At 45.5% G+C, this 14,754-nt stretch overlaps 5 protein-coding genes across 5 annotated transcripts; 3 read left to right on the top strand and 2 right to left on the bottom strand.

Annotated features, from left to right (window-relative positions):
* Positions 1-588: 588 nt before the first annotated feature.
* TrAFT101_004612 (uncharacterized protein) lies at positions 589-2,735 on the top strand (the record flags this gene model as incomplete). The annotated part of the gene is made up of 5 exons (XM_024906585.2): positions 589-717; positions 769-1,533; positions 1,593-1,724; positions 1,778-1,901; positions 1,954-2,735. The coding sequence occupies 5 exons, from the start codon at positions 589-591 to the stop codon at positions 2,733-2,735; spliced, it is 1,932 nt and encodes a 643-aa protein (XP_024760017.2).
* A 228-nt stretch (positions 2,736-2,963) lies between these two features.
* Positions 2,964-5,706, bottom strand: TrAFT101_004611 (uncharacterized protein). The gene is made up of 4 exons (XM_024911000.2): positions 5,534-5,706; positions 5,138-5,479; positions 3,242-5,087; positions 2,964-3,182 (listed from the first exon to the last, which is right to left on the bottom strand). Exons 1-4 carry the CDS (start codon positions 5,648-5,650, stop codon positions 3,061-3,063), a joined length of 2,427 nt encoding a protein of 808 aa, XP_024760018.2. The 5' UTR covers positions 5,651-5,706; the 3' UTR covers positions 2,964-3,060.
* Positions 5,707-6,277: 571 nt separating this feature from the next.
* TrAFT101_004610 (uncharacterized protein) lies at positions 6,278-7,018 on the top strand (the record flags this gene model as incomplete). The annotated part of the gene is made up of 1 exon (XM_024905323.2): positions 6,278-7,018. The coding sequence occupies one exon, from the start codon at positions 6,278-6,280 to the stop codon at positions 7,016-7,018; it is 741 nt and encodes a 246-aa protein (XP_024760019.2).
* A 2,274-nt stretch (positions 7,019-9,292) lies between these two features.
* TrAFT101_004609 (uncharacterized protein) lies at positions 9,293-11,597 on the top strand. The gene is made up of 2 exons (XM_066127242.1): positions 9,293-11,021; positions 11,088-11,597. Exon 1 carries the CDS (start codon positions 9,343-9,345, stop codon positions 10,705-10,707), a length of 1,365 nt encoding a protein of 454 aa, XP_065983351.1. The 5' UTR covers positions 9,293-9,342; the 3' UTR covers positions 10,708-11,021; positions 11,088-11,597.
* A 949-nt stretch (positions 11,598-12,546) lies between these two features.
* Positions 12,547-14,064, bottom strand: TrAFT101_004608 (uncharacterized protein). The gene is made up of 3 exons (XM_024902616.2): positions 13,855-14,064; positions 13,694-13,782; positions 12,547-13,630 (listed from the first exon to the last, which is right to left on the bottom strand). Exons 1-3 carry the CDS (start codon positions 13,963-13,965, stop codon positions 12,700-12,702), a joined length of 1,131 nt encoding a protein of 376 aa, XP_024760022.1. The 5' UTR covers positions 13,966-14,064; the 3' UTR covers positions 12,547-12,699.
* Between the last annotated feature and the right edge of the window lie 690 nt (positions 14,065-14,754).

The raw sequence follows: 14,754 nt of genomic DNA, 5'->3' as shown, positions 1-14,754 counted from the left end.
ACTACACGCAGAAGAGATATTTATCACGTACAGCACGAATCCGTTTGGCGTTGTGAGTGAGATAATGTACATCCTTATGGGATCCCAAGATAACTGTTGCCTAATACTATATAATACAAGGACCATGAGAACCGTCACCTTCTTTAGCACGTTGTTAGGTTGAAAATCCGTAGAGAAGGCTCATCCCAAATAATTGTGCTAAGTAATCCGTACGTAGGAGCAAATTATAAATGCCGAATCGGCAGATCCGGCGCTGGGACTTGAAGCCACCGAAGCTAGGATATGACGTGCCCCACTGAGTCTAGGGCGACATCCAGGGCTAGGTATACACTCCCTCGGCTGGAGCTGCACCGAGAGTGAAGGCCAGCCCTGTCCTTGGTGAGCAGCGCGGAGTTGTTCAATTCCCGAGAAGCATTGAGTACGCTACCAAACAAGCATCTAAATTGGCCGAAGGAATTCGATTGCATCCCGCTAAGCAACTTCCTAGTAGTTGTATAGTTGGGTACCATTGTGTTCCGTAATAAGTCGAGCTATATATAACGCCATGGAGACATATTGTTTAGCATTCTTTAACAACCAACCATCATCATGCTCTACAAAGCGTCTGGACTATTGGCCTTGCTGGGACTTGCATCCATAGCCCACGCTGTAACCCTTACCGTATCCACTGCGCAAGGCAATGCAAATAGTCCTATCTTGTACGGCCTTCTCTATGAGGTTTGTAAAAGAAATCGGCCAACTGAAAGACTCTAAACTAATTACTCTTAGGATGTCTATCACTCTGGCGATGGGGGTCTGTACTCAGAACTGATACAGAATCGCGCCTTTCAAGGCACTTCTGTATTCAATAACCAGGGCCCGTATCAGACTCTTCAGTATTGGCACACAAGAGGGTCTGATACTCTAACTCTCGACAATGAAGCACCATTGTTAAGTAGCGCTCTTCCTTGGCAGATGCGCGTGGATGTCGCCAAGGGGACAACTGGCGCAACCGGTTTTTGGAACGAGGGATATGCAGGCATGAATATAACAACCGCCACACGCTATGCTGCTAGTTTCTACCTCCGTGGCAACTACAACGGAGAAATATTGGCCGCTTTCTGGAGCAATACGACGAACTCCATGCTTGGTAGCACTACCTTTCAAGTTGACCAAACAGAGGCCAATGGCTGGGTGCCTTATGCACAAACCTTTACCACGCAATTTTCCGCACCCGATCAGAAAAATACCTTCCACCTTACTTTCGATGGTGCTAGCACGACGGGCCAAAGCCTGCGTTTCCAAATGATTAGCGTATTTCAGCAGACGTTCAAGAATTCCAACAACGGACTCCGGATGGACCTTGCCGAAGCCCTCGTTGAACTAGGTGGTAAATTTCTCCGCCTCCCAGGGGGGAACAACCTCGAAGGAATTGCTTCTCCGTATAGATGGAAGTGGAACGAAACCATTGGTCCAATTATCAACCGCCCTGGACGTCCGGGAACATGGGGCTACGTCAATACCGACGGCCTCGGACTTTTAGAAATGATGCAGGTCAGTTTCACTTATTGATTGGAAGATAACTTTCCACCTCTGACAAAAGGAAACGGCAGTGGTGCATTGACATGAATCTCGAACCAATATTAGCTATTTGGGGCGGGCTGTATCTTGATGGAGAGATCATCTCCGAAGCAGATTTAGGACCATATGTCGACGATGTTCTCAACGAGCTAGAGTTTCTATTAGTATATTCTGTCATCCATATTTCTCGCAAATCTTTTTTTCTAATATATTTTAGGGTCCATCAACGTCACCTTGGGGCAGCGTTAGAGCTTCGTTGGGTTACCCAAATCCTTTTACAATCAACTACATCGAAATTGGCAACGAAGATTTCCTCAACGGCGGTATTCCTAGCTATGTCGGTAGGTTTGCGTATATGTACATTTGTAGAAATGTGCGAGTAACCATGCCTAGGCTATCGCTTCAATGCTTTCCACGACGCTATCAAAAACGTGTACCCAAATATGAAGATTATTTCGTCCATCTGGTCCGGATATTTTACTAACCCCTCAATGCCTGCCGGCGTCATTCAGGATCTCCATGATTACCTCTCGGTAGATGATATGGTTAGCAAGTTTGGGGGCTACGACCATGCCCCTCGCAACCAGCCTGTCCTGGTGGGTGAGTACGCGGCCATCTATGACGCCGATCACGTTAACCCAAACCAGCTGGACAACCCAACATTGCAATCGGCAACATCCGAGGCTATTTATTTTCTAGGCTTGGAGAGGAATTCGGATGTCATTGTTGGAATTTGCCATGGCGCACTAATCAAGAGTCTGCACGACGAGCCAGACAACGTCGCCATGATAAAACACACTCCTAACGCTCTTGTCCGATCCATGAGTTACTACGTATCTAAACTCTTCTTCACCAACGTTGGCACAGAGACTGCCGCAGTCTCTGGGAATGTGGGATATGGGCCTCTATACTGGTCTGCGACGAAGAATAATGCGGGAACGTACTTCGTTAAGATTGTCAACTATGATGGTGCAGCTTCTACACCAATCACAGTGATAATTCCCGGGAAGACGGGCGTCGCAACTTTGAAAACTGTAACTGCTCCAGATAAATACAGCACCAATGCTCTTGGAAACACACAGAGTGTCTGGACCGAGACGCAGGTAACAGGATCTGGGGGACAATATTCGTTTATGTTGACAGGAAACTATGTCAACGCTGTCCTAGTTGTATAATTTCCAATTGTTTAGTTGTTAGATAAGAATCTATATAACAAACTATATACTAGATAGTTAATATAAGGTAGATTCCTAAAGGATAAACCTAAAATAAATTCTTTAGGTTTATATTAGTAAATTATTTTATAGTTATTACTTATATAAATTGCATTATACTTAAAAAAAATACTTCCTTAGAGTTACAGTCTTATCTTATAAATAGGTATATATTTTACTAAGAATATATTTCCTTTATCCTAATTGGTTGTCTTGTCTGTGGTTTACCCGGAGGTATGTACTAGAGGGATCTTATGTGGTTGGTTCATGACAATAATACTACAGCTTACTTATATGAGTCGATACTCCATATCCACCCTGGGTCCTGACTCCCAAACGAACTCTCTATTGAGGATTCCATGTCATTCAGCTCCATTTCAGTGCTTACATTTGTGTTTATTTCAAATCCTAAAACCAGTTGGAATTAATGAAACTTTTGACTGGATTGTAATTGGTAAATTTCTCACCCTGTTCGAGCTGGAAAAGCGCCTGTATCATCGACGGATCTTCGCAGATGTCGAAGCGAAATATATTGTCATTTTCTATGAAACTGGGTGAATCTTCCGGTAGATCGGCGCCAGTCAATGCGTCTTTGGATTTTTCCACGGGCGAGGCTATAAATTGGTCACCGACCTGTAGATCCTCTTGATGGGGGCTTCGTGGGTGTGGCAACAAATTTCGAGGGTTGAGTGATATCTGATCATCTACACCAGTGGATTCGAAATTGAATATTTTCTTTGCCTCTTTCTCAAGTATAAGAGACATCAGTGTCTTCAGTATTCTGAACCCTTGTTCTGCGATAATACTTTTGGACTTCAATCGGGATTGCATCTCCATCAGCCGTCGTAAGCCCATTTTTGATTCATGAGACTCTCGACTGAGCGGTTCAAGGCCTGTCAGGATAGACAGTGTTATACTCGCTGTGAAGAGATGTAGCGATACAAAGGATACAGCGTACGTATCTGCGACCTGTTGAAAGATGGGAAATGAACCAAGCAGCAAAACTTGAAAGGCCGCATCTCGACATTTCTGTATCGATGTTTGAAATGGATCTATTGCTTGCGTATCCTGTGTTGTAAAGCTGTCTCTTGTTGCGTGAGTAGTAACGATCCGTCTGTACGAGAGCAAGGGCCGATAGATTAGTATCCTGGCGTTCTCGAATGCGAGCTTAAGTGCAAGGGCCTGAAGCTGGAAGAGATGATCTTCGAAATAGCGATCTGACGAAATATGCAAGCGAGAAGTCGGATCTTTGGTCGCTTCATTGAACTGGAGCCGTACCGGTAAGCTCTGAGACCATTTTTGTAGTCTTGCATCCAAGTTTGTAACCGTTTCTAAGAGCCGGTTCAAGCTATATTTGTCATCTCGTTTCTTGGAGTCATCGGAAGGCCGATGCAAGCCATAAATATCAGCCAATGCCGACTTGACAATGATAGATAGCTGCACCATGAAATATTTATACGAAAGAAGAGTTGGTTCACCAGCTGCACGGCGAAAGATGGAATCTCCTAGAGAATCCAACGACCTTACTGCATATGGGTGCAAGGGCTTTGTGTCACAATCCCTGTCTGAGATGCTGAGCGGGAAACCATAGAGCATCGAACAGAAGGTCTCGATTTCATATATAGCCCACCAGCATCGTTTCCTGGATTCTTGCGCTCTTTGTATTGGATCATCCAAATCCGGGGTGGAACTGCCACTCGATGATCGCCGATGTATGTTCAGAGCTTGAGCAATTCGTAAACCACAACCACAAATTGGCCAAGCGAGTTCTGGTTGCCCATGATAGAGATAAAAAGTCCCTAGCAGTACACATGTCTGAATCGATTCCAAGGAGCCTAGTGATACTATGTCAAGAAGTCTAAGCCTCAAAGCGTCAAGTATATCGTCCTGTAGCACATGTTGCTCGACCCCGACATCTGCTAGCTTCTGCTTTTGATCAGAACTGGTATACTGTAAACTGACGGCGCAAACTGCGAGAAACACGCTGATGTACCCGAGTCGAGAGCCGTGTTCTTCAAATTCTTGACACTCAGAGGCGTAAAGCTGCTGAAACTTATCTCTAAATTCTCTCTGGTGGAAAACTAGTACAAACCAGTGAATTTTATCAAAATAGTTTTCGACTAGTAGCGTAGCAGCTCTGATATCTGGGAGTAAAATCATGAATTTTTTTTCAGCTGCAATAAGCTTTTTGAGGCGGGCTTGACTTTGTTTAGGCCAGGTGCTGCCTGATGCGCCTTCCCGAGTCCAGTGTGTAGCAGAGAGAGCTGAAACATCTCGTCCTTCTGGTGCTATCGTGTCCTGGTGGTCGAATGCCTTTGGATATCTTCAGTTACAATTCTGCAGAATTATCCCTTAAAGCCTACCTCTTTTACAAAGGTCATGGCCGCGGAGCTTGAAGCCCATGGTGACTGCAAGGCTGCGGGGCTTGCATCCCTGGCTTCGCTGGCTTCGCTGGAGATACATCGAGCTTCATGGCGTGCGGAAGAGGAGACTTTTGTTGCTGTTGTCGTTATAGCTTTCTCTTCGACGGCTTGAGCTGGATAAGAAGCCCGCTTTGTATCCCGGTGGATAGAACCGTCGCCATCGAGTTTACGAACTTTGCCTATGATTTGGTTTGGGCTCACAGGCTTCCAAATATCGGCCTCCATAACTGAGCAATCTACCCCAGCCCGTTCACACAGAGTGCATGGACGATTAACATCACACTTTAAAAAGGAGTAATTAGTCTACTGTTGGGATTTGTTAACAGAGTAGCTTGCCTTGAGTTTCTGGCGCCGGCATCTCTGACAGGCCCTGGGAACTTTTTGAACTCTCTTATTCTTCAATTGTGGCAATTGATTGCTCTGGGCCGCAGTGTTCTTCCCTGGGAAGACCATAATCCAACCACAAATATTCGCGAAGTTCTAATGAGTTTCCTTGGCTATAATGCTAGACTCGAATGTACCTTTCTCGAGTTTCAAGAGGACAAAAAGGGTATTATGACGTAGGAATTCACACGCGAGCCTTGGGAGTAAAAGAAAAGAAGAAGCTAAACCCTTTTAGGAAAGTCTTCCCACCGGAAGTAATTCCTTAGAAAGAAGGCAAATTTCCTTTTAAGGGTATGATCCCGAGACTCGCCCTCGGAACATCGCCGTGCTCACTAGTCCAACGAATGGCTACCAAGGGAAAGTAATTCTGATCCGTCGACAATAATATTTTCACCGGAGACTGATATCTCTCATGTTGTCCTCCGGTGGAATAGACGCCACCAACGGGGCAGGATTGGTGATTGTGGGTCTGCGGAACTGACCATCCGTACCTTCGCATTGACAAGAAATTGGTATATATTGTCTGTCTGTACTGACCGCCAAACTGCACTTGAAGCTTTTCCCATCGGCTTCCTTCAGCTCTTTCATTTGAATTATTATTTTAACGCAATCATATCTTCAAAAAGCTACTTTCAAGTGGATGGAAACATGACTTCAACAAAGTCCATAACCGTGACTTTGCAGCAATTGGCGAAGATGATCGACCACTCACTCTTGCACCCTACAATGACTGATGAGGACATACTCGAAGGTCTCGCCATTGCCAAGGAGTATGGCGTCGCCACGGCATGTGTCAAACCATACCTCATTCCTCTCGCCAAACAGGAACTTGAAGGATCGGGCGTCCTAGTGTGCCCAGTTATTGGCTTCCCGCACGGCAACAGCACCACCGAAGTCAAGGTGATTGAAGCAGATCGTGCTGCCGCCGCAGGAGGCAGTGAGATTGATATGGTTATAAACATTGGAAAGGCTTTAGGCGGTGATTGGGATTATGTTGCACGCGAAATTCGGGAAGTTAATGAAACAGTTATCAAGCATGGCGCTACGCTCAAGGTTATTTTCGAAAACGACTATCTCAAGGACGAGCATATCATTCGACTTTGCGAAATATGCTCCGAGATTGGCGTCGCATTCGTCAAAACTTCCACGGGATACGGCTTTGTTAAGCAAACAAACGGGCTCTACACGTACGCTGGAGCTACCATCCACCACCTGAAATTGATGAGAAAACACTCGAAGCCAGAGATTCAGGTCAAGGCAGCTGGAGGGGTCCGGACGTTGGATGACTTGCTACATGTTATGTCTCTTGGCGTGACTCGAATCGGAGCCACGGCAACGGTCGCCATTATGAAGGCTGCAGCTGAAAGGGGAATAACAAATGAGCCTACGACAGTCGAGTTTCAGCCTATGGCTGAGCAGCAGCTCGGAGGCTACTAACAAACAATGGATATTTGGTTACATTTAGATACTTTTTCCTAATCCATACAATTATTACCGACCTTTCACTTCAGCTAAAATGTCACCTCTCGATGCTTGTTATGTAAAGTAAGCTAAGTGACCTAATCCTCCTTTTGTTGTTTGTTTGTTTGTTTTATTATTAACGTCCACTAAGTAAGGCTAGTTGCATTAAGCCGCATCTGTTCAATAGGACGGTAGGAGCTGCTGTTTAAATCAGGCGTTTGCTATGTATTAAATAAACAAAAGGAAAAGTGTTGTTAATTTATATCTTAGGGGGCAGGGCTATAAGGGCTAGTGTAACGTTCTGATCCCTATACCTAGTATAGGATAGCTGTTCCTAAGGGATAAACCTTAACGTTAAGTTTATGTTGGCAGAGAGATGCAAGGGATCTTATAAGCGGTCTTAGTTATATAGCTGATAACTTTAAATAAGAGTCTAATCTAATTATTATATAAATGCTATATTAACAACTGACTATCTAAACTTTTATTTAATAAGTATAATAAATGGTCTTATATAGTAAGTCATTCTGTAACTACCACTAGTATAAGTCTTATAGTACCTGATACAAATGCTCCTATAGAGTTACACTCATTTCTCACTAGAGGTATGTATATTACTGAGAGAGAGTCCTTCTTTATCTAATTGGTTGCCTTATCCGATGTATTACCGGAGGTATATACCATGGGGATCTTATGTAGTTGGTTTTGTAATACAATGCCCCTCTTCCGAAGGTCTTGTCCTCAAGGCCTAGTAATATATAAAGTCCGGATTCCCCTTTTTATTATAGTAAGCAACTTATCCTTTTTTATAATATCTTGTAGTATTGTTAAGTAGCATTCTGCAGTTTTAAAAAGCTTTATTAATTATTATAAAGCAGCTATAGTAATAATTAATACTATTAGGGTTTTATTATGCCTTATTCTTTTTGCAATACCTGTGGTTTATTATAATTGACCTACCACATTCTGGGAGGTGTGGGAGAGCGACGACACGGTTCCTGACTGCGACACAATACTGGCACTCCCAGCCAATTAGTATATTGCATTTGCGCCAGAAAATTTCCTTGTGGCATCTTTGAAAGACAGCTATTCGCTGCGGTTTAACCCCATTTGCTCCCCGCCAACGACATGTGGGGGGCGCTGTCGAACCTAAGGCACTTGACTTTGTCATTATCATCAGCTTCATCCAGCCATTGGGCGTCAAGTGATGTTTCGCAGGTGAAAGATAAACACTTCCGAGTGTTTAAAGAGGAAAAGTTCCATGGGGCTTTTTTTTTCCCTTGCTCAGCTCTTTAAAGACCTCCTACCTATCGAGATTGTGATGGGCTCACAACTCACGCTGTCCTCGCCTTAACAGATTTAGCTAAATGAATTGACGGTCAGTGTCATGAACCTGCACTCCACAATGTACGAACCAACCTTGGTCAACCCTATGTTGATCTGTCCCCAAAGCCCTGCATGGCCTCAAGATCTCGGTCCAAAGCTTCTCAGATCTACCGACCTCCATGTCTGATACAATAAAAATTAACAAAAAATATTGAAACTGCGAAACAAAAGGCAAAAATAGCGGCTACGCCAACTATCCGCAAACCGAAATCGCCTTAGTCTAGGGTGCAATTAGAGTAGAGACATGAAACCCCTGACGACCCTAAGCTTACATTTACTTTAGAGGGTTTCTAATACGCACAGTTTTGTATAAAGTGAAAGGCGTGGTGGTGTCGCCAATTTGCACATAAGTGCATGAGTGGATGGTTCAACCGGCAGCCATTTTCAGCTTGTTTCTAGTGCAGAGGAACCAATAACAGTATTCTCCCAACCTTCCTAGCCGCGGGGTAACGCTAAACTAGCTTGCTTAGGGACGATATACAGATAGCCCTAATTATAATCCTACCGGTAGTCGCATTGAGTCATATTGATGTCAGGTTGGAGCGTCAATCTGACGTTCCGTGAATATTGACGTTGGGAGAGCCTTCGCGTGTTCAAAACAGACTTTCTAATCAGTGGGTGCCTACGCTTAGGGAAACATCACCTTGTTAATGTCTTCCGTTTTGGAAAAGTGCGGTGTCGCGCCATGCTACAATAAGAATTAACCTTCAGTGGCCGATCAAATAGAGCTAGTAACAATCCAGTCCACGGTCCCTAATCTCATGGCCACATTCCGTCGACGATGGCTTACATACATGTGCGTTTATAAAGAATCGTTACGCGCTCTTGCTGCTCTATTCTATAACTTTGTTGCCAATTCATAAATCCATTTTCAACCGTAGTAATACATACATCCCGCACTGTTGTCCAACATAATGACTGTCTATTCCTTGGGGCTTCTGCTGGCCTCTTTGGCTGCCCTCGTTCAAGCGCAACAGCCCAATCGTCCAAACGACCTCAACATCACTCAGGCCCAAGGTAATGCGTACGGTTGTTCTTCTAAGGCCTGCCTAGAGAACCTACAAACATTCGAGGCATTGGACCGTCCGATCTTTGGAGATGTTCCCTTCAACTATGACTTCTACGCCACCGCAGATAACTTTACTAAATCTAAACCTGGAGACTTGTTGAAGCTTCAGCGACAGAATTCCACTCTGTATGATATCACCCCTGGCAGCTCGTTATGGTTCATCCAATATACATCTGTCGGTGTTGGTGGACAGCCAGTCCCATCCACTGGGTTTATCCTTCTTCCCTATTTGAGTGAGGCATCCAACAAAACACCGCTTATTTCATATGCGCATGGTACTATCGGAACTGTCGCTGCTTGCGCCGCGTCGTCTTCTTATAACGGGTACGATTACGACAGCTGGAAGCTTCTCCCACCCCACGGATTCGCCGTGGTTGCTACAGACTACGCGGGCTTGGGCAACAACTACACCACACACAAGTACGGAAACCCGGTCATTAACTCAGAAGACGTATATTTCGCTGTTGTTGCCGCCCGCAAAGCTTTCCCAAACGTCTTCACCACTAAATGGGCTTCTCTCGGTCATTCTCAAGGCGCTGGAGCCATATGGGGTCTCGAGGAGAATCCCCGTGTTGCTTCTAACCAGAGTGGCGAATACGTGGGAGGAGTTGCCGTAGCTCCTAGTGCGAGACTGAATGATCTCCTGACCGCCGTTCCTCTTTCTGAGGGATATGGATTCGGCCCCCTGATTGTGAACATCTTCCAGTCCCTGAATTTCTCCATACAGCCACCCGTCTTAACCCCAGAGGCCATGAAGCGTTACCCGCTGATGAATGCGCTTGGGCTCTGCGACAATTCATATGCGGGCCTCAACTTTGACCTCCCGAACCATGGCATATTGAAGCCTACTCCTGAGCAGAATAAGACGATTCATGAAGCTTACACCAAATTCCAAGACCAGTATGGCGCCGCGACCGGGAGAAAAGGATACAAAGATTTCCTTGTTGTACAGTCCCATGACGATGAGATTGTGAATTACACTGCTACGATTAAAGCATACGATTTCGCCTGCAAAAAAGGCAACATCGTTCACCTGAGCGTGTATCACAACCTCACCCACGACGAGTCAATGGCCGCTTCGGCGCCTGAGTGGCTCAAATGGCTCAGTGATAGAATTTCAGGTGTGCCACTTGCCAATGCAACCAAATGCACCATACAACAGAAGACACCCTTATACGTCCCTTCGCGTTCTGGGTTTGGGCTGGCGTGATTATGGATAACGCAAGGCCTCGGTTCCCGCCTTATTGGACGCTCTTATATTACTATTGATCCTGGGCTCATCCTTTCTTCCCTCGTTCTTCTGCAGTCATCCATTTTTGGAAAAAAATCCAACCGGCTCCAATTTTCGCGTGCGTCCAAGGCTCACTGGTCGTTTCCTTGTCACGGACCTGGTGGTTGTAAATGAGGAATGCTGGGGACCAGTATGAAAACTCTAAGGGGCCAGTATTTTGAAACCCCCCTGTATACAGTGCACTTGGTATAAAGAAGAAAGGACATAAAGAACAATCAAATTACGAACTACTAGTAATTATTAGGTTTCCATTATCCAATTCCTATATACAGTAGCTAATTTGAAGCTCTACGTACCAGTGGTTTGCTTCCCAAGCTATTAGCCTACTCGTGCGGCCGCTCCGGCTTTGGTGTAGCCGCCGGTACCAAACCTAATAAAAGCGACGGCCACTCCCCCAGATTTGGCAGACTGAACACCACTTTCTATCTTAAAGTCTGTAATCAATCCTAGCCTGATTTACACCATTTCCCTTAACAATTGTATCGTAAACTTCAACCTGCGCTTGCCAACCCAGGCGGCTGCGATGGCATTTGCCTCCTCATCTGAGACTCCCCACACCGGACCGAGACAACCTGGCTCACTCGCCGACTCAACAGAGGGGCTCCTGCAGGACCACGCGGAGTCATTCGACGCAAAAGAGGGGGTCTTCCGTGCCTTCTCCGAAGCATTCGACTCCATAGCCCAGCAAGGAAAACAGAAAAAATCAGCAAATTGACCTATTTGCAGTCTGTAAAGGAAGGTAACAGGGATCCTAGAAGGCCCCGGAAGGCCCCGGAAGGCAGCCCGCCGGTCCGATAATTGGAATGCGTTTAAAACCTTATATAAAGACAATTTAATAACTTATTAAGTAAAAGGAATTAGAAAAAATAAATTATACTATTAAAAAGTCCTGTATTTAAGCTTTCTAATGGTATTAAACTTTTTATTACATTCTTTATTAATAAGCAGAAAATAAAGATAAAAGGAAGAGGATTTCTAAATTAGTTTATATTAGAAGATTAAGAGAAAAATATATATATTAATATATAACCCTTCTAAACCAAATTATTGCTACCCTATACTATTATATTTTAACAATTAAAATAGCTATTATTAAATCTTTAGTTTATAGTTAATCTAATCTAACGGATCCTACCCTGTAGGTCTATTGTTATAACTATTAGTTAGGTTATAATATACTTTTCAACTTTTTTTTATTACTTTTAAGTATTAAACCAGGCTGTTAAACATAAAGTAAAACTTTTAATAACCCCAGGACTCTTGAATAAAGGTAAAGAGGAAGAAAGAAAGTAAATTTAGGTTCTTTATATATTGTAGTTGATTGTTTAGATTAAGGGAACTTAGTATAAATCAGGTGAGTTCCGGTAGCAATTTGCATCGTATGCAATCGATCTGTTCTACGCATTCTGCATCAGATTGCGGAAGACACACTTAATTGTTGAGATAATGATGCTTCGCCCCAGGGTCAAGGGAAAGCAGGACGCATCTGGTATCCAAAGATCAGGTGAATGACACTGCACTCACGAAGTCCGGCCATAAGTTGAAAGATACACTCGATACGACCGGAATCCTGACACCTGGGCGTTGTGTGATTTGGCCAAAGAGATGTCGAGGCAGTGGATTGGAGATGACCGCGCAAATCGGAGAATCATCCCGGGGCGATGGAGTACAGGTTGCATAGAACTGTGGCCATGACAACTTAAACCCATAATATTTCTCCCACTCGGACAATCACTTCACTGGGATCCTTCATTGTCGGTAATTACGGTTGGAGTCCTGATAGAACAACAAGTGCGACATGAATGTAATTAGGTATGTATATTGCCCTTTTATGTATATTATACAAGCTGTGTGATTTTATATAACAAATTGCGTTTACCTAACTTCCCGATGACCCGCCAATCGGCATGCTCAGGTGTGGATGACAGTGAAAGCGGGCTGCAGGCAGCCGGCCATGGGAGCCGAGCTGAGTTGAATAACGTCGTTCCCGCCGGGGCACCAATTGAGGACGGTATCGACACCATTCTCGCTCTGGCAAGTAAAAGAACCAGAGGGGACGGACGGGTTCTGGACTGTGCAGTGAATGAATCCGCTGGACGGATTCGAGACGAAGGAAACTGCGTCACCGCTGCCGGTTTCAGCGGAAACGAGGTAGTTGCTTGTGAGAACGGCCGATGCCACTCTACCGCATCCATTGATAGTGAGGGGTGCATGGCTATTAGTCGAGTCAATGATCTGGAGGCCGGCGCCCCCCGCAGCCCAAGTTCTTCCATTCGCCGGATCCTGGACGTAAAACGATGGGCCGATGATGGTCGGCTGCGCGGCGATGGTAACAGTGGTAGTCGAGCTGGACACGACGTCGACGGTCGTGGCTGATGTCGGGATAACGGTCTGGCTGGCCCACGAGGTGACCGTGTTGGTGACCTGGGGAAGGGTCACTGTAGACTCGGGAATTCCATCGCAGGAGCACGCGGACGAGTAGGCAGAAATGCCACCGCAGGCTGAGGCGTATGTGGGAATTCCCGAGACGGGGGTAGCTGTGGTAGTAGCCTTGGTGGTGGTGGTGGTAGCAGCGGCAGTAGAAGACGTGCTAGTGGAGGAAGAGGCCGGAGGTTTGGCCGGGCAGGCGCGCACACCACGGGCCCGGTGAGCCTCGTGGTGAACCGGCGGAGCATTGAGCTCCTCAGCGGTGACCTCTCGCTCGTCCGCGCGAGGGACGACGCTGACTACTGCCGCTGTGCACACGCTTGTTGTTACAGTCACGGGCACAACACTGACATCGATGGCGGTGCTGTAGACGGGGTCCCCACTCAAGGTACTGGTGAGGGTAATGGTCGCGGTGCTGGAGAACGTTTTGTCAGGCTCCAGGCTTTTTCTCTTATCGAGGTAGAGATAAGGCACTCACCCTACAGAGGGCGTGACAGTCTTGCGGAAGTAGGAGGAGCAGTCAGCCGAGCCTCGCGCATTGCCCCCAGGGACCGCGCTGGCGATGACCTAAAATTCCCTTATTAGCTTCAGATACTCCACCTACTCTTCCTTCATCCCGATAAGTTGTCCTTGACTTACAGCACGGAGACAGTTGTTGTGAGAGCAATCTCTCCTCTCGTTGAATTCGGGATAAGCATTGGCAGATGCGGCCAGGAGACTGGCAAGGACGAGACACCTAGCAGTATACATCTTGAAGTTGGCTTTCTGCCTTTTTTTAAAATTTATAAAAAAGAGTGACTTCGTTCCGAGGGATACAGAGTGCTGACCAAACGAGGAATTCGAGGTGAAAGAAATTCTGACAAACCTGAAGGAGCACATGGCAGCGGGAGGAAGTACCAGATTTATTTATTCTCAGTCTTAAGTGTCCCATCTAGTGTATCCAGCACCCCACTCTAAACGACGGCCAACAAACATGCAAGAGCTGTGGCAGTGGATACGAACTATCGAGACCAGGTTATTAAGAGTACTCATACGTATGTCGAGGAAGCAATAGTCCAGTCCTATCAGTGGGTATTCCTAGGGGAGCCATGCAAGCTGTGTGGCAAAAGAAATTAATCCCTGCAACTTGCAAGGTTCACTTGTGCGGAGGATCGCAGTAAACAATGCAATTGTGTGGCTTGTTCTCAGCTAGTGGAGCACCCAAAATTAATTGGGGAATTGTGCAGGTGAAGAGCTCAGCTGAAAAGGCCTGGTCTTTGCCAAGGAAATAATTAGCCAGGGGCACAACTTCATCCTATTATTGAATAGGAGCTCTGCGAAGGCACGAGCAGGCGCTTAGCTAACTGGACCAAGTTTGACAGCAAAGTTTGACAGTATCAAATCTGCGCCCTTTGTACAGCCCATATGTGTTGTATTCTTCTTTTATTCTTTTTTTTTTTTTTTTTTTTTTTTTTTTTTTTTGAAGTTAGTGGGATTGACTGAGAAGCCCTTTAAGGAATGCTGAGCTCAGTGCTGAGCATATACAAAAATAATTTTTTT

The sequence above is a fragment of the Trichoderma asperellum genome, chromosome 3, assembly GCF_020647865.1.
Source record: "Trichoderma asperellum chromosome 3, complete sequence".
Classification (NCBI taxonomy): Eukaryota; Fungi; Ascomycota; class Sordariomycetes; order Hypocreales; family Hypocreaceae; genus Trichoderma; species Trichoderma asperellum.
This window is presented reverse-complemented; position numbering and strand designations above follow the sequence as displayed.

What these genes read in the sequence shown, in the direction of transcription:
- TrAFT101_004608 (XM_024902616.2), bottom strand. Translation starts at nt 13,965, where the DNA reads ATGTATACTGCTAGGTGTCTCGTCCTTGCCAGTCTCCTGGCCGCATCT. An exon ending in ACAACAACTGTCTCCGTGCT is followed by an intron (nt 13,783 to 13,854) that starts GTAAGTCAAGGA and finishes AGGGAATTTTAG; the next exon opens with GTCATCGCCAGCGCGGTCCC. An exon ending in ACTGTCACGCCCTCTGTAGG is followed by an intron (nt 13,631 to 13,693) that starts GTGAGTGCCTTA and finishes AACGTTCTCCAG; the next exon opens with CACCGCGACCATTACCCTCA.
- TrAFT101_004611 (XM_024911000.2), bottom strand. Translation starts at nt 5,650, where the DNA reads ATGGTCTTCCCAGGGAAGAACACTGCGGCCCAGAGCAATCAATTGCCA. An exon ending in GCCGGCGCCAGAAACTCAAG is followed by an intron (nt 5,480 to 5,533) that starts GCAAGCTACTCT and finishes TCCTTTTTAAAG; the next exon opens with TGTGATGTTAATCGTCCATG. An exon ending in CCATGACCTTTGTAAAAGAG is followed by an intron (nt 5,088 to 5,137) that starts GTAGGCTTTAAG and finishes AGATATCCAAAG; the next exon opens with GCATTCGACCACCAGGACAC.
- TrAFT101_004609 (XM_066127242.1), top strand. Translation starts at nt 9,343, where the DNA reads ATGACTGTCTATTCCTTGGGGCTTCTGCTGGCCTCTTTGGCTGCCCTC.